Below are 19,006 nucleotides of genomic sequence, written 5' to 3' on the forward strand. Positions count from 1 at the left end.
ACAAGAATAATAATGTATCTCATCTTATAGTCTGGCAGATTTTATATACTCACATTGCATGAAGGTTTGGATAGAGTGGCAGCTACAGTTATAGCTCCGGAGGAAGATCTCCCACTCGAGCTCTTAGGTTTCCAAATAATTCATGCTGTGCAGGAACAACTTTGCACAACAAGTGAGATCCCCAGAGTTTTGTGGTCAGTGTGTAAAAGTGGTTTCTAATGAGGTCAAACACACTTTTGAAAACCCTGCAAGGAATTGTTGGAAATCATTTGGACGATGAACTCGTCAATGTTGTTTTTTCCTTATTCGATTATTTGCTTTTGCATTGCAAAAAACCTGAAAATGTGTTAAATGGCAAGACAAGCATTTTCATGTGAGGTGAGATGCAAATCCCTTTTATTGAATTCTTAAAATAAGTGATTTTATTTATTAGATCTTTAGTATTCCCACGACACAAATAGTTCTTGCAAATTTCAAAGGAAGGTTCATCGGGCAAGGTACTGTAACTCAAGTTGTGCTCATCAGCTCAGTTGAGAGCAGGCTCTAGTCTTTACAGGACAACCTCCATTTCCAAACATCTGGTTTTATACATTTTTTTAAGACTTTTTGTTGAGAAAGTTTGCCTGACATGTTTTTATTGCAAAGAGATGCCTGTCAAAATCATTGAAACCTTGTCTTACTTACACAATAACTGAAACATGAAGTAAACTAATTTGATTATCATCAAAGTCAATCAAAGGCTCTTGGGAGCTGTCATAATAAGTTTATATGACTATTTTTTTCCCTTAACCCTCTCCATAGAAGACCTTACACTGTGGCTTTCTATTCAAAAACAAAGTCTGATGCTGTGAACCTGTAGTTTTCATGGAATGTGAAACGATACCAAAAAACATTTCTGTGAGATTCATAGAACTGTTAATGAATATATCGTATAATCATGTCCAGAGGGATCAAAATCGTTTGTATAATGATCACTAAATGATGTAAATTACACTTGATTTGGGACTCTAGTTCAAATTAAGAGCTTTCTGACTCTATCTTTGTGGAATTGACAAACTAAGAAAATGTTGATTGGGGTTCTTATATTTCAGGACTTTCCAATGTTTCGTTATTCCATAATAACCTGCAAGAGTTTCAGAAGAAGCTAGTCTAGCGTGCTGTGCTGCCAAAGGGGAAATAAATCCATGACAAGTGTAAGCTAGCTATTGGCGTCTCGCATGCAGCAGGCTTTCATGCGCACCCCAGTAAAAAGACAATAAAAAGTTAATGGATATTTTTACGGCCCGCTGCCTATGTGGCGGTGCTGAAGGCCAGTCCATTATGAACCAGAGAGAAAATCTGTTAGACTGCCAGGAGTTACGTCAGTCACTGATGATGAAGACTGAGGTAGTAAAAGCCGCTGTCAGAGGGTAACTGTGCCAGAGGAACGAGGGCGAGAAGGAAATCAATCATCAGTGAATATGAATCCCTGAAAAGAGTAAATACTGACGGCAGTAAAGTGATGAACAAGAAGCCATGTAGAAGGAGTGTACCAGATTGAAGTCCTGAAACAACACTCCATCTGTCTGTGATAGACTGACACAAAAGAAGTGCGAATGACTCGCGAGCCCGATTATCTTGAAGCTTTCTGGAAATCTGATCCCTGTGTGTGTTTTACCAATTAGGACTAAGGCTTAGGGACACTGAGTCAATATAAATGAAACAAAGCTCCTGGTGTCCAGGTGACGTTCCCTACTAACTGTGGGGGTTCCCTGACTTTTATAAGTCGCCATGAGGTCGTCCTTTGTGCTTTTGAATCAGTGGCGTGACTGACAGTCCCAGAAGGGCTCAAAGAAGAGGTGCTGAAGTGAGACTTCAAGTCTGAATGATTATTATCAAAGCGCTGTCAAGCCACAACACAAGCATAGAAACACCCTGTGCACATCCACATGTTGCACACATAACGGATTTACTGAGACAGGCCGTATACAGCGGTTTGGCAAGTCAAGTAACCCCATTACTCTATGTGTTGTAGCCAGACTGTAAAACAAAGACAGACCCAGTCCATATGTAGACTGTGAGCATTTACTGTGAGTCCTGGCCCGTGCACGGCAGTTTTACGCTTAGCTGAAAAATGACAGTTCATGCTATCTGTTGCTCTTGTCTCCGTAGGCCTGTGTCTGCTTGAACCTGTTCTGACGGCCCTTACGCCAGCCAGCATGTGCACGCCCTTAAAGACACTCAACGACAGCCTCAGCCACAGACGACGGTACATGGTGAGAGAATAATGACTTGTAAGATTGTCTCCGTGAAGTTGTTGTCAGCTCAGCAAGCGCCTCCAGGTGTGAGTGGTCAGTTGTCATGTCTTCTGACTCAGGCCTGTTATCGTGGTGAAATCAACCTCCTCCCCTGGGGCACGTTGACCAAGACAAAAGCATCTGCTTAAATGGTTCTGTTTAAATGGAAATGATGGTGATTGACAAGAAACCAAATATGACCCACCCCTGGATACGCCCCTGTCTGACTCATTCCTGAATTTTGGTCACTGTCAAAATCACTTCCTAGTGTCTTAAATCAAAATATCTCTGTCTGGTTAAAGTTAAAAAAACTCAACTGTTCAGGGTTTTTCATATTTGCGGTTTTCAAACTCTAATAACAACAATAAAACCTCAGTCGGCTCTTCAGTCTTGATAAAGTATGAATTTGTTCCTATAATAATCAAACATCGTGTTTATACAAATTAAAATACTGTAATAAAACATCGAATTTTAACTCCAGAGGACATAACACAATGGCTGCTTTGTGTCTTACTGAACTGGATTTGTGGGCTATGGAAAAAAATGTTCCTACTAATTTAAAAACATTGATGGATCACTAAGTGTGCAAATTGATCATTTGATGAATAAAATATTAATGGATTTGTAATTTTTCTCTCCCTTATTTTTAACTGTGTTACAGAAGCACAACTTCCCCATCAACTACAGCATCAGGGTTCATCAGAAGGAAATCTTCAAACTGTCAAACATCCGCAGAATGGTAAAAATTATGACAATCTTTTACCCTTTGAGTCTTGAGTTATTGACTCTCTTCAACTTCCTACCAGAGGACATGGTGCTAGTCTCACACATGCATAGTTGAAGCCTTTGGCTTTATTCCAGCATTAATCTGGAGATCTGGAGACATCAGACCATAAAGCCTCCAACTGAACCTGAACCATCAATAATTTAACTTTATACATCCTCTCCTCTCCTCTCCTCTCCTCTCCTCTCCTCTCCTCTCCTCTCCTCTCCTCATTAGAAGTTGCAGGTGGAGGGATTGGATGAGCTGGTTCTCCAGAGGCTGTGGTTCCAGGTCAATCAAGGAGTGTTAAAAAAGGTACGGAAAAAAGCTTCTCCTTTGAGATAAGGTTCACTTCAACAGACCAAGTAGAAAGACGGTGTCTCTCTGTCATTCAAAACCAAAACGAGAGGATAAGAGACACATCAGCAGCTGTCAAAACTCATTTAGCTTTAAATGCTGTAAAATTGAATTGAAGATGATTGAGGGTCATTAAACACAAACAGCCCTATGATGTCCACAAATCACAGGCTGTTCAATTAGAACAAGCTTTCCAGTGAGTGTTTGTTCTACTTAATACACAGCAATATTAATATGTTTGACCAGTAAGTATTTTTGGCTTCCATTATTAAGGAGTAGAAAATCGAAATGCTGATATATTGGCTGATTTATGAAATAAAAAGATGGCAGTGACTCCTAAGATGTCGTTATCAAATACTTAAGACAAATCAGTCGTAGATAAACAAGAACACCCAAATACAACCAATTATAAGAACTTGTTCAAAGTGAATGAAATGTTTTTATATAAAATGTAAACTCTTCTCATTTTAACTATCTTTTCTGGATAGGGTCTGTTCATCCTGTGAAATATAAGTTATCTGAGATCCCAAAATCCTGCAAACAAGTGATAAATTGTTAGACTCAACAATATATTGCACTTTTTAATGTGAATTTATTGTATTACAAACAATTTAAAACGTTGTAAATAAATAGTCGTGTAAATTCAGTTTCTTTCATTGCTTAATAAGAAGAATCAGATGTGTCTGTCGCGTGTGGTCATTGGCGGTGTTTCCTCAGAGAGACTCGTCCAGAGCTGACTGACCGATGAGCTTGAGCTCGCATGTTGAGACCCTTCCCTCCTAAGTGGAAACGCAAAGTATCAGTTACCGTTGGAACATATTAGTTGGTTAAATGCAGAACTCACCATTTTATTAGAGAACTCAATCCCGTCTTCAGTAAATCTGCTTGGACATCAGAGTCCTGACATGTGAAGTATTAATGACCGTTACTGTCGTAAAACGCTTCGGTTCCTTTTATTACAACTCGGCCAATATAATTACGCCGCTCACTAAAACGCCTTTTTGTTTTTACAGTTTGGTCGAAATGCTCCTTGATGTTTTCTATCCCACCTGCTCACACTCGGACCTAAAGAGTGAGGGAGGAGCTCATGTTAAATTGGATCATTCCCGTTCAAACTAAATAGTAACTTACAGTTTATCCACCGAAACAGAGAAAGAATATTGTTCTTGCTATTTATCATTTTCATATCTTAAAATGTCCCAATATCAGCAAATCATAAAATATTACATATAGATTTTAGTTGAAGCTCCTGATTTGAACCTTGGTTTTGCTTTGAACTATCTTTTTTTTCATATGTTGTATTGATAAGTGCTTGCGTCTGCTAGTGTGATTCTAATGTTTGGTTTGGCTTTTATTCTTTATGTTTTTATTCATGCTGTAACGTAAGGTGTGTTTAGATTTTTTTTTTATATGAGATAGATAATGATTGTAAACAAAAATTATTTAAATTAAAGAAAAGACACTTAAACAACGTGCAACACCCTCCTCACCTGCTTTTTGCCTTGAGGTCAAAACTAAACGAGCAAGCTGCTGAGAAACCTAATGAGGCGTGCCCCCCCCGCAGCTCTCTGTTGAGCTCTTTAACCTGTGTTATCTAACCCTTACCCCTAACCCTGCCATAAGTAGGGACTAATTGCACATAACCACCAGTTATTCAAAATGACAACACCCTCAAACAACAGTTGATGCCCACTTAACCTAATACTGACTCATTTAGAGCTAAGTGAGTCTCATGGTTCCTCGCAGTCGCTTGCAACACACCAGGCTCTGTGGACAGTAATGCACTTAGAGGCTGACCACCAACTTAATGAAATCAACCCCCACAAAGCTAAAAATATCAACTTCATTACATGTTGGATCCGGCAGGAATTCCAAGATTCAAGACTTTCTTGTCATGTGCACAAAAATTACATTCGGCAGTCGCTGGAAATGAAAAGCTGTGGTCACAAAATTTGAATTAATATAGAATTTCATATTAAAAAAAAAAAAGAAAAATACGCAGCTGTGCAATGTGCAGTGTTTAGATGAATTTATTGCAGATTGGAGGAGTTTAAGGTCTTATGGCCTGGGGGATGAAACTGTCTCTGAGCCTGGTGGTGCGGCCCCAGATGCTGCGGCACCGTCGGCCAGATGGCAGCATGCAGAGCAGTTTATGGTTTGGGTGATAGGGGTCTTTAATGATCCAGATGCTCTTCTTCCTGCACCGCCGGATGTAGGGGTCCTCCATGGATGCCAGCTCTGTCCTGGTGATGTGCTGAGCAGACTTCACCACCCTCTGTAGAGCTGCAGTACCAGGTGGTGATGCAGCCAGTCAGGATGCTCTCTATGGTGCAACTGTAGAAGCTGCAGAGAATCCTGGGATCCATGTTGAGCCTCTGCAGCCTGCTGAGGAAGATGAGCCGCTGTCTGGCCGTCCTCCTGAAGGAGTCTGTGTGGTGAGTCCAGGTCAAGTCCTCACTGATGTGACTGTCTCCACCTGGACTCACCACAGAGACTCCATCAGGAAGACGGCCAGACAGCGGCTCCAAAGAGAACAACGTTATAAGTTAGCCTGAAAACAAGGCCAACCTTTTACCTACAGCGATGCCCTGCATGCTGCAGATTAGTGTTAGAGGGTCCAGGTCTTTCCCTGTCGTGGGAAACAGCTTCCGTGAGGCTGGTAAGAGTAGCTGTGGCTCATGGGCCTCTTTTGACCTTAAAAGGATTCCACTTCATCAGTGCATTGTAGCATATAGCACATGATAAACGTTCCTCATAGCTAAACCACACATATTCCAAGTGTGAAGCCCATAAGCTGAATGCATTATGTGCACGTCACATACAGACAGATGTTTCTAGAATTATAAGAAAGTAGATACTCTGGACGTCTTTATACTGTCATTCAATGGTTAATGTTGTTAAATACTAACCTAAAGTCTAATTTAAATGTCAGATCATCCGGATGATGGCGGAGAGACATCCTTCGCGGCCATACACCGCTGAGCTGGAGCGACGGTTCAGGGACGCTGAGGGAGTCTTTGTGGACTCGCATCCCGCTGAGGTGAGGCAGAGGTCACGGATCTGCACCTCAGCTGTAGTCACTTCCTCTGCAAATGAAGCAATTCAATAAGTGAATCAACTTCCACCAGACTCTGAGGGTCAGAGGAGATTTGGCAGCAGATGGATATCACATTGATTCTATTTATCAATACAGGGAATGAATGCCCTCATCATTAGAAGATTAAACGAAGCAATTTATGACCCTAAAAACAAAAAGTGAATTGAAGGTGAATTTAGTAAACGCATTGATCATTGAGTGAAATGCGTAAGAGGGGTTTTTCGCCGGGTCATGACGACTTGGATGCTGTTTTTCTTCTTTCTGTGCTTTTAACTCATCTTCACTGTTATTTGATCAAAAAATCAAATGTTCCAGAGCATTTTTCAGCATGAATAAGACCAGTCTGAACTCTGAGTCAAAGAAGCTGGCCTTGAATAAAACTTCAAGGCCAGCTTCTTAACGTCAGACATGGATAATCGAACAAATTAAATTCAGATCCATTTACCTACGGATGTTTTTATCAGGCATCATTACCCCATAACTTAGGCCTAAGCAGTGAGAGTGTTTTTTAATGTTGGAGATTTTGAAAAGCCACATTGATGTCCTCCGTCCAGAAGTTAACCCCTCACTGAATTCAGGAGCTTGTGCTGCACTCCCCTTCTTGAATAATCCACTTTAGGAGAGAATATATATCGAATATATTGATCGACATCAGTTTATTCCGTATGTGAACATGAATAGTTATCTTCCAAAGCTGGATTCTGAAATACTACAACATCAGTGTGAGATGCTATGAAGCGATAAAAACATTTTGGGCCTCCTCAGTGGGTAAAGAGTTGGAAGGAGTTGGAGATTTTACTCCAAAATGAGCTTTATGTAAAGTAAAGAGTCCAAATGCTCATAAAATAATATGAATGCTGTTAATGTGCCTATTGTTTCAGTCTGCTTTGATTTATGGAGCGTCTCCATCGGATCGGCCCTCTTTGGTAGATATTGAGATGTCTTGTTTCGCTGTGGGTCGTCCGTTCACCCCTCTACCCCGACAGCTAATGATACAAATCCCGAGTCAGTATCCACAGGGCCTGCGCCCCACTCGGCTCTTCTCAGCTTTCGTCTTTCTTTCGGCCTTTCTTCCGATGGAAAACGCCACAGTCTGTGAAATAGACAAGATGAGAATCCATTAAGGGTCAAGGAACACGATTGGTTTGCTCATATGCCTAAATTAAGTAGGTAATAACTAATTAAAAAAAACTTAAGGTAAATCATACCAAACTTTTAACAGCTACAAGTTAAAGTAGTTTAAATATCTCAAGAGGGATAATTACCCTGAGTCTCAAGACCCCACAGGCACATTAAAGTCATTTTTTTAACTTAATTAATCCAAAACCCAAACTGTGGCTCAACAATCGAGGTCTAAAACGAACTGTGGATTTCAAGCTCAACTCAAAAGCTGCAGCCCTGATTTTTGTAGAGAGTGAGTTTGATGTCGGCAGAGACAACAACATCAGACGTTCTACGTTTGATCCTAATTTGTCCTTTTCTTGTGGCGTTCCATCGCTATCTCAATCATTTGGTTAAATATATATTAAAAGTCGAAGAGGTCAAGGACGTGCATCTCTTCCATTCATCTCAATTGTCTCAGCTGTCCATCTTCCTGACTCACCTCAGAATCCCTGAGAAACATTTACAAAAAAATGCTTTTTATCTTATCCCAATGACAGTTATCGTTCATGTGTGTGTAGGTGTTCCAGAAAGAGCTTCCAGAGACAATCCAGGACATTTGGGATTGTTTAACAGAGGAGCCTGAACGAGTGCCGGAGACCAGCTGGAAGTTCGCTACTCCAAAATCCCTCTTAGACAACTTCTGCCAAACCATGTACTGCCTCTTCAGCGACTGCTTTGCCAGCGACGGAGTGCAGCAGGACTGTGAGTATAACCGAGCACCATGGCCTACAGCTAGAAACATTTAATCCTAATGTGACTGCTATGTAGTGACCCACATTTGTTGGCATACACTGAATTTTGTTATATTTAAGTTTCAGTTTAGACATGACTCAAATTTATTGGTACGCACAAATAACTTTTGTTTTTGAGGCCAACTGTGATGTGTTAGTGTCCTCTCTGACAAAGCCAAGCCTTTGGTGTTTCAGATGCATTTGGACAAATCCTGGAGATTTACAAGTGATTCTGATATTAATCTGCAGACACACAAAAACACATTTATCACTGGATTTAAATTCCAGACCGACACACACAGATCATATAACTAGACGATATCTCAGTCATTTTTACATCTTCCTGCGTGAACGATTTACAGCACATCACAGAATCAAGGGAATGGACCAAATATGTTTCAGAAAGGCACAGCTGAGGCTGACGGGGTTAATAGTCTACAATTTAAAATATTTTGCATAACACACATTATATCCAGCACCAAATCTAAAAATCATAACCAACACAAGCCGATTTCAGAGGGAAGCTCTGTGGTCTGAAGCAGCCTTCTCCTTCTTGGACGTTGCTCTACTACTAGTGGTTTTTTGGTGGGTGAAACCTCATCATTTGAGAAGTAGACAGCTACATAAGAAAAACTTAGCAGTATTTGTCAAAGTAATATATAATATATTTAATAATACAACTATAAAAAGGTTTAATATTGAAACAGTAGTGAAAACTGCACTTTAACGTTTTTTTCAAGACATTCAGTTATTACATTTGTCGTACACAGAGTTCTGTCCAATGCCGCGTAATGTGTCATTATGAACTGGTTTTGCTAACAGAGGCTAGCTCCTGTGCAACTGGGATGCTATCGACTCCGGTAATTCAGGTGTGATGTCATTCCAAGGGCCGAGAGCCTCTCTCCTCTCTCCTTTTTCCAAGTTTCTGGACATGGGTGGTTCTGAGTCATTGTCATCTCAATGCATGGGTTTCTCCCTGTGCAACAGCTGTTTCTGCTCATCCCAATATTGTAGTGACACCTTCTCCTCTGACATTTTCATGCTGGATTCTCAGTACAGGATTGATGCCCTGGATTCCAGAACTGGAGAATTTGCTGGCCACTTCGTGCTCCTTGACTTCTTTGAACTTCAATCTTGATTTCCTGTTGAAAACTAAACACCACTAACAGTGTATCAAGAAATATGTTACACAGATGTTTTACAAATGTTGCAATGGGCTGTAAATGCACTTATACCAAGGGTAATCATTTTCTAGATGGAACAGTATATATGTTAACATCGGGAAAATATAATATCACTTCATTCCTTGAAGAAACATCTCTCTTGTGGGTTTTAAGTGACAGTATAAGAAGTAGCTCATGATCTTTTGAGATGGATTTAAATCATCTCTGAAAGATGGTCATGAAAACTTTCTTGGGTTTTTTCCTTTGCAACAGTGTCATTGTTCATTGTAGAAAATCCCTGAGGGTAATCCATCACTCCCTTTTCTGTCTTTGAGTCACAGTTTGTTCCGAACACCCAAATATCAATCACGCCTTTGGCTCGAGGCAAACTAACTCATTTATGGCCAAAGTTAAGAATCTTGGCCTCTTTGGGAACAAAAAGCGTCCTGTCCTCAGCAAAAATTGAATCGTGTACTTCGTCTTTAGAATTTAATTTAGAATTCTAAATCCTGGCGATGAAAGGGATACACATCTACGATTTATATACTTGCTATATACTTGTGCTCATCCTTGTCAAGGCAGGCTTGTTGGTTTTGTTCCCGCTCCTTTGTTTCATCGGGGGAGTCAGCCTTAGGAGGGAGTCCATGTTTGAGTGACATGCCAAAGCCAGCCAGTAAGATACAATAGGATTTCACAACAATAAACTATTCATACAAAGTGTGTAAGGTGAGCCAACGACTAAGCCAAGACAGAGCCGGATAAATTACCATGCACTCTTTGTAGTGTTGTGATAACAACATTATTTGTCAACCATGTAATTAGTCAAACTCCTCAGTCAGTCGAAGGGGCACTTGTGTGCACCTGAACAGGATTGCACCAAATAACTTTGAGCCAGGATTAACCCAAATGTTTATAAAAAGCTTCTGAGGCTGAATCCCTCGTCTCAAGAAGAGTGAAAACCTCATAAATCTATGGACATGTTTCTCTATTTAAACTCTCGACCCCAAAAACTTGCTGACTATTAGAGCTGCTCACAGATTTTCACCTTTCAGGGGACACAAGCAAGTCACATTCCTCTTTTATTTATGTGCACGTCATCCACTTTTACAGTTCAAAGTAGTAAATCAGGCTCATATTACCGAACAGAACATCTTGGAATCCAGCTTGAGGTGTGAAAGTCAGTCGTGTGTGGCTTCTCAGTTGTGTGAACACTGTGTGATGTGGGAGAGGACTGCGGCTCTGTGGCAACACCACAAACATTGATAAGCATCTGAGATTTGATAACAATACGATGGGTTTATACGGAGGCGGCCTGAAGAAAAGGAGGAGAAAATTAGACATAATCCAAGTACACAGAGGGAGCATGTTGCTACTGGAATGGTTTACCAGTGCCACTGGTCATGGGAAAGTGAACAACGTATGTCAACACTTCAGCTTGAGCTCCAACAACAGGATTCTTAAAACCCACATTCAGATATATAAATGAAATGAAATAAATATATTCTACAACAAATAACAAAAATCAGGGCTGCAGCTTTTGAGTTGAGCTTGAAATCCACAGTTCGTTTTAGACCTCGATTGTTGAGCCACAGTTTGGGTTTTGGATTAATCAAGTTAAAAAAATGACTTTAATGTGCCTGTGGGGTCTTGAGACTCAGGGTAATTATCCCTCTTGAGATATTTAAACTACTTTAACTTGTAGCTGTTAAAAGTTTGGTATGGTTTACCTTAAGTTTTTTTTAATTAGTTATTACCTACTTAATTTAGGCATATGAGCAAACCAATCGTGTGCCTTGACCCTTAATGGATTCTCATCTTGTCTATTTCACAGACTGTGGCGTTTTCCATCGGAAGAAAGGCCGAAAGAAAGACGAAAGCTGAGAAGAGCCAAGTGGGGCGCAGGCCCTGTGGATACTGACTCAGGATTTGTATCATTAGCTGTCGGGGTAGAGGGGTGAACGGACGACCCACAGCGAAACAAGACATCTCAATATCTACCAAAGAGGGCCGATCCGATGGAGACGCTCCATAAATCAAAGCAGACTGAAACAATAGGCACATTAACAGCATTCATATTATTTTATGAGCATTTGGACTCTTTACTTTACATAAAGCTCATTTTGGAGTAAAATCTCCAACTCCTTCCAACTCTTTACCCACTGAGGAGGCCCAAAGTGTTTTTATCGCTTCATAGCATCTCACACTGATGTTATAGTATTTCAGAATCCAGCTTTGGAAGATAACTATTCATGTTCACATACGGAATAAACTGATGTCGATCAATATATTCGATATATATTCTCTCCTAAAGTGGATTATTCAAGAAGGGGAGTGCAGCACAAGCTCCTGAAATCAGTGAGGGGTTAACTTCTGGACGGAGGACATCAATGTGGCTTTTCAAAATCTCCAACCCTAAAAAAATGCCTGTGATGTGCTCCCATGGGCCTGGATGGTCCAACTCAGAGACCCGACCAGAGGCAACAAGAGAGACTACACATTGGATTGTAATTGGATAGACCGACTTCTCTTCTCTGTTTGCCACATCACATCATGTGTATGTGAACTGAACTTCAAACCTTTAGGCAAACTGATAACTACTGTTTTCTCTTCCTTCTTAAATTGTTGACAATGCATTTCTTAACCTACAGCCTACATTTAAAGTGATATACTACCAGTGTGTCATAGACCCAAACTGCATAAACATCAACTTTCAAAAATGTATTTATTTCTATTTGTTTATCGTGTGTGAGTGAGAGCTGAACCCAGAAAAACTACAACATAGGATCACCTTCCTCCATACGAGCCGTGCATCTTCATATCTACTGTAGAATATAAATCCTGCTTCTAGATTAGATTTTTCCTCAGATGCAAACAGAGTCTAGAGAGTTTGCGGTGATAAAAGCCGACGCCGGTGTCTACGCATGTTAAGAAAAATCCTGTGATCTCCAGCAGAGTTAATAGGCCTAAATAATTCTGAGGATTAGTTGCTGTTGTGAATGCAGGGAACCTCCTGTGTTGTGCAGGTGTGAAAGGAAAAAAGCCGCAGGTCATGTCTGAAAATGGGTTTTGTTTCACTCAGGGTGTTGAACCAAACCAGTCAAGATACCCAATGACCTTATGTACTCACTAAGTAACAAGCAGCAGAAAATGATCAACAGCTGGGCTCAGAAAGTCAAGCACCTGTTTAGTCGAGGTTGAGTTGCGTAACAACTGTGATTTCATTATTTTCTCACTTACAACACATCAGCTCCCTGAAAGAGGAAGTTAGGAAATCCACTCAGCTTTTCTCAGCCATTGTTATCAAGTGCTGAGGACGTTCACTGCTGAGTGGATCAACAGATCACCTGAAGGCCCTCTGCAACTGTCGGGGTTGGAATGCAGCCTTGATCTTGTCTCGCTACTCGACTGAAATGTGATTTTTTGTTTTGAATTCCTCTCGTGGATTTTACATTCCTCGCGCGATTATCGATGATGATGAAGGTGGAGGAATAAGCCGATTATGGTGGACGGTTCCCGGTCGGAGCATACAGAGCAAATATGTCTGGGTGGTGCACAGGAAGGATTTAGTAATTACACATAGAGGATACTGTCTGCCTATTGAGAAGTGTGTAGGAATACAATTTTGTCCCATACAAATTGAACATTGCAATGTTTCACTATTCTTCAGGTATAAATTTGAGTTGCACCCAAGACTGCAGTAAGAATTCACTTGTTTTTGTGAAAGTTAGAGTTTCAGTTGATGCGCTCACTCATGTCACATATGATCTACGTACAAGATATGCAAGTCCAATCGTGTCAGTCTTTAGACAGGAGAATGATGATGTTAAATTATTACTATCTATATATATATACAGCATTGGGTTGAGCAGCTTCCATGCGTTTCAGGAGGCAAAACCAAAGAAGCCCTGTTATAATGTAACAGATGAAAGATAAATATTGGTGTATTTCTATAAATGCAGTAAATGTATTTTATTATACTTTATCGATCTTATGTAACCGTGTGGTTGTTTTTTCGTAACCATAAGAGCATTTAAGGTGTATTCAAAGATCCTTCATTGTAAAGATGTAGTGATATTTACTACCTGACTGACTGGCAACAACAGAAAGATGATAAACTACAAACACGGATGGTTGTTGTCTGTGGTCTGAAGATATGTGTAAGAAACATTTTTTTTTATACACAAGATATTGAATTATTTATTTTTTGGAAATGTATAGTGCTAGTGACAATACTTTTATGAAAGAAAAATAAAAACCAAATTTTGTATCAACTAATCCTGTGTCCAGAGTCCAGTCAGTGTTAAAGATCCATTAAAGACTTTATTATTCCACTGTGTTCAGTTGTCTTGCATAGTAAACTTCGGATCTTTCAATGATGTGTTGATCATATTTAATCTTTTAAGATGATAATCTAACTTTGTTAGGAGTTAATAAGGTGTACATGGAGAATAAGAGAGAAAGAGATAGACTCTTTTTGTGATTCTTCGCTGCTCATGGGAACCAGGTCAGTCTCAGCTTGTTTTGAATTTTTTTTCCACCAGCTGAAAACAGAAGTTGACAGGAACCAGAGCCGGCCTAACAAGAGAACCAGAGGGTAATGACCAAACAGACACAAGGCGGAGAGAGAGCAACCAGGAAAGGAAGACCCTGACTGCACCCTACCACCCGACTGAGAAATGCAACAAAGCCCGTCTTCACTGGGACTGGGTTACACGAAATTCAGAGATGTGATGCCAGCCATGCTCAGAGAAATCGATGACATGTGGGAGCTGCGAAAGACCTTCAGCAGATCAAAGACGTGCATTAAAAGAGCATTGACGACTTCAGCGAGACCACCTACGCTCTACCAGTTGGTCAACGAGCCGAGAGAGGAGCCGGAACACATACCGAGCCAGGGCAGGACAAGAACCTACTGCTGGTCAACAGACAGCCTCTCAACCCACTCCCTACCCTGGACCCTTAAGCCTGAAACATGCTTCTGCGTTTTCACGGGCCCGTAAGCTCAAGAGCCCTTCCGGGTCCCTTACGTGCTTCTGTATCCCTCCTTACGTGCTGACGGGTGTCGACCCCCTTTTCTAAAATTTACGGCAAAGCTCCGCAAGCTCACTCAGCCTGCAAGGCTGTGATTGGTCTGCTCTTCATCCCTTCTGGAGCTGCATTTCCGGTTTCATGCCCCATAATACCGGCAGAAATCATGGAAGATTTAGAAGAACGAATATGGACCAAATAGAAGAGCACTTGGCAGAAGATATCCGAAAGTATGATCACTTGTATAACCTGTCACTGACTGACGGATTTGTCCGGCAGAAAAAGGCTACGAGGAGCCGCAGTGGCTATGTAAATAAACAATCGACGAAGAAGAAAGAAGGCGTCTCTAAGGTCGTCTTCGACAAAAAGCATTACTCCGCCTAGTGTTGTGGCGCGGAATTGCTTTGGAAGACGCGCAACGGTTGGGGAAGCATGAATGAAAACGAGTCTTGCGCCACAGCGGCGTGAAAAGACGCAGACGCGGTCGAAGAAGCATGTTTCAGGCTTTAGCCTTGGTTGAGATAACCCAACACCCCCCCCCCCCCCCCCCCCCCCGCTGAGCAGGTTGACTCTTTCGCTACACCTTCATCTAATGTACCAGCCAAGCTAGAACCACAGGCGGGGCTACTGAAGGACTCCAAACTCCTCTTTTGCCAATGTGTTGATTCCAAGAACCGCAGGACCACTGGACAGTGTTAGAGCGGCTGCTGCAAGATTCCCAAGGTTGTCCCCAGAACATTGAGTGATTTTGGAGAAACCATTAAAGATGCAAAGTTCTTGCATTATACCTCAGCTAAGACACAAGCCAGGCAGTGTCTAAGGCTGCAGTGTCCTCAGGCTGAACTCTGAACCCTAGCTTGCCATATCGGTTTAATTTGGAAAATGATATGTGATTAAAACAGGTGAACTATAGAAGCAATGTATTTTTCACTTTGAGTGATCGTTAAGACTAGAAAAGAGCCACATAAATCCACTCCACTTTCCACAAGGATCCCTGATCCTCAGAAACCACCCATTTCTATGAGCAGTGACAACATGAACAACTCCTGTGTCCTGAGCAGAAGGTGGAGGGAGCCGCTCATTGTCTTGGAGTGGAAATCGAAATCTAATACCCAACAGATTCTTGGTCGTGAGCAATAACTTCCTGGTGTTGTCTTTAACAGTCTGGAGACATTAGCCACTTGAGAGCAGCAAACTGTTGTTTTAAGGGTTTAACAAGATATAACATATTTGCTACGGAGCTTTAGAGGTTCTGGTTTGTGGATTTCCTTATATTTCGGCAGGGCTATATATGCTAACCCCCCCCCGTTTCTAATCCTCATACCGAGCTAAGCTTATCGGTTCTCCGACTTCAGCTGCACATGAAAGCCGTATCAGCCCTCTCATCTATTTCTCAGCAAGACAGAGAATAAATTTATTTCTCAAATATTTAACAACATCTTTATGCACTTTGTTGCGTATAACTGAAACATATAGTTTTCACATATTTCAAAATATTAGCCAAAGATTTTAATGTCTTTCAGATAAACAATCTGCTCATGAGATAAATGTCTATGAGTCTATGTGGAAAGAAGCCAGATAGAATCAGTTAAATATGCAGCGACAGGGCTACAACTTAAAACTCAAAGCATGTGCACACTGTAAGTGAAATATGACAGTGAAGCGGTGCTTAAGCTGAGAAACGCCGGTCCCTTGGATCATGTTGAATATCATGTGGAGACAGTAAAAGAGTGTTGATCCATTACCATAAGGAAGGACTGTGGTGAGAGACACTTACTAATATTCATGAAACATAATCCCTGTGGATTTTTCCCATTCCCATGGTAGCAAGAAAGACTTGAGACTGAAAGAGGAGAGGAGTTTAGGGAGTTGAAGGTCCTGTTCACTCTGATTAGGGATTAAATTTGCCTCCAGCCTCAAGCCTCAAGCCTACCCATCATTTACTCCGACCTTGCTATTGTCCGGACGGACCCACCCATTCACATACCTATTTCCACTTATCATAAACACTGCAGACCCTGGACTTAAAATCCTTGGGTGAGCCTCTAGGGTGTCCAAACTTTTTATCCCGAGGGCCACATATAGAAAAAATTACGAAGGTCTGGGCCACTCACGCCGCCAACCCCCCCTGCCCTGGAGCTGACTGTTGACAGTCAATCGCATGCGGCATGCTGAGGGACAGCAGGCAGGTCAGGGGTGAGTTGGGCGCCACCTAGTTTCTAAAATGAGAAGTGCAATACAGTGGCCCATAGTCCATTACATTACATTACATTTAATTTAGCTGCCACTTTTATCCAAAGCGACTTACAGGGCATTCAACCCCGAGGGTCCAAACCCTGAACAGCAAGATCAACGAAGTACAATTTCTTCAAAAATAAAGAAAAAATACAAAGCGCTATATGTAAGTGCCATTTGAGTGGTATTCAATTGTTAGTTTAAAACATTCTTTTTAAATTTTTTTATTACATTTTGTATTTATTTATTTTTTGATGCGGGCCAATTCAAAATGGATGGTTGGCCGCAGTTGGCCCGCATGCCGTAGTTTGGACACCTACCTCTTGTAGTCTACCTGACCAGACTGGGAAATTTGGGTTTTGATTTTCAAAATAAAATCTCTGGCAACCGAATGGATGTATAACTGTCCATGCCGGTCATGGCCTTGCCACTAGAATACGCTATGAAAAGTATCTATGTAAAATGAGTCAGTATGAGACTGTACAATGTTTGTAATGTTAGCATTTTGGATGTGAAAAATTTGATTAAGATGATCAAATCAAACTTCATTGACGCCAAATACAACAGAGCTTTTACAGGGAAAATGTTTCCAAATGTGTTTTTTAGAAAGTTAACGTTTACCAGTGGCCTGCCAGGGAATGCCAGTGGTACACCTGGGAATGTTAGTGGGCAGCCAAGCACTGTGAGTGACCAGCAAAGTCAGTAACACACCCATATGGTTTGCCAAGGTAGGAATGTGAATTGTCCACGAGGAATGTTGTTTTCCTGCTGAGTAAGTTATCATCCAGTAGGATAGTGAGATACGAATGTGAGTAACTTTCCCATGGTCACGAATAATGGAAATGCGATTAACCCCCAAAATTGTGGCAAAATTGTACAATCAAATAAAAGAATAAAATTTAATGAATAAAATAACAAAAGCATGCAAAGGAACAAAGAACAACATTTTAAAAGACCAAAAAACAGGTTTGGTACGCAAAATGTTAAAAAAACGATGTTTTAGCCTTTCTGTTAAATTGTCCCATACATTTTAAGGACTTAAACTAGTTAAGTAAACACAGTGAAGAATGGGGCACTGCTGTGGATGGTATTTTCCCAGAATAATCACTGAGAGCAATACAACACATGTTATGTGTTCAATCCCTCCCACCTTATAAAATGTAAATCTTCTTCGAAATACAATTAATGACAATGTGAAAGTCGATTTTTCAATGGACCCTTTTTACAGACAATACAACAACATAATTTCTCAGAACCACACAATAATACCTGGTAATGAAGCAGCATGAAGTATTTTTTTTTTTGAAAAACAAGCCATCAAAGGATACTGTGCGTTGATCTACCTGCTTGATAGTATGAACAGAAAACCCCTTAAAGTGTCTGGCATTTAACCTTGACAATGAAAAGGCTTTCAAACATTCACGATGAAAGTTAAGTGGTGGCATGTTTATGCTTGAATGATGAAGTCATAGGATATCTTAAATCCATCACTCACCAACTGCCCAGATCAAATTAAATGGCTGTGTCTTTGGAGACCTCCCCTCGCACAAATTATGGAACCACTCTCTTGAGCATTTAAAGCAGATGTCAAACTGACAAGAATTCCAATTAAAGAAGCAGATCAACTGACCTGTCTGTTTGATGATGACTTTCTTTTCAGCCCCACTAATCCAGACCAGGAAGCGACATTAAGTCCTGCCATGAACACTTTGTTATTTCTATTCAGGATTTAAATAAAACATACAACTCAGGCTTTACGGCATTAAAAACATCTGTGAGTCTATCTAATATTGATAGTTGCATACCTCCACCAAAGCCCAACAGTGCCCTTATAGCGCCACATTTAAATCCACAAAATCCAGGACACACATCTGTGTCACAATCGTTATGTTAGGGAAAACAATCTTAAGTAAAATCTTGCACATGCTCCTTTGTCCGGATCTATGCCAAACTAACATGGCTTCTTTCTTGGCCCATCCGTTTTGAAACATGTTCCCATAAACAAGGTAAAAACACTGTAAAGTAAAAAAAAAGTAAATGAAGCTGCAGGGCTCCAACAGCTGTGTGCTCAATGTGTGAAGGTTGAGGTCACTAGTGTTGCGCAAGTGGAAGACACTTAAAGCTTTCTAAGGGTGAGGCATGGTATTAAGTTTAACTTCTGAGGGCATAATAAATCAAACATGACACTTTCC

The 19,006-nt window shown here is 40.8% G+C and overlaps 1 protein-coding gene across 2 annotated transcripts in view; it reads left to right on the plus strand.

Moving 5' to 3' along the window:
- Window positions 1–13,826, plus strand: part of il34 (interleukin 34) — a 34,775-nt gene extending 20,949 nt beyond the window's left edge. For both annotated transcript variants that reach the window (XM_062390344.1, XM_062390345.1), the window contains exons 3-8: window positions 2,152–2,255; window positions 2,938–3,015; window positions 3,277–3,354; window positions 6,329–6,436; window positions 8,176–8,359; window positions 11,383–13,826. In XM_062390344.1, the coding sequence (XP_062246328.1) occupies window positions 2,152–2,255; window positions 2,938–3,015; window positions 3,277–3,354; window positions 6,329–6,436; window positions 8,176–8,359; window positions 11,383–11,432 (602 nt within the window). In that variant the 3' untranslated portion in view covers window positions 11,433–13,826. The remainder of the gene's footprint in view (window positions 1–2,151; window positions 2,256–2,937; window positions 3,016–3,276; window positions 3,355–6,328; window positions 6,437–8,175; window positions 8,360–11,382) is intronic.
- Window positions 13,827–19,006: the final 5,180 nt, after the last annotated feature.

The sequence above is a fragment of the Platichthys flesus genome, chromosome 6, assembly GCF_949316205.1.
Source record: "Platichthys flesus chromosome 6, fPlaFle2.1, whole genome shotgun sequence".
Taxonomy (NCBI): Eukaryota; Metazoa; Chordata; class Actinopteri; order Pleuronectiformes; family Pleuronectidae; genus Platichthys; species Platichthys flesus.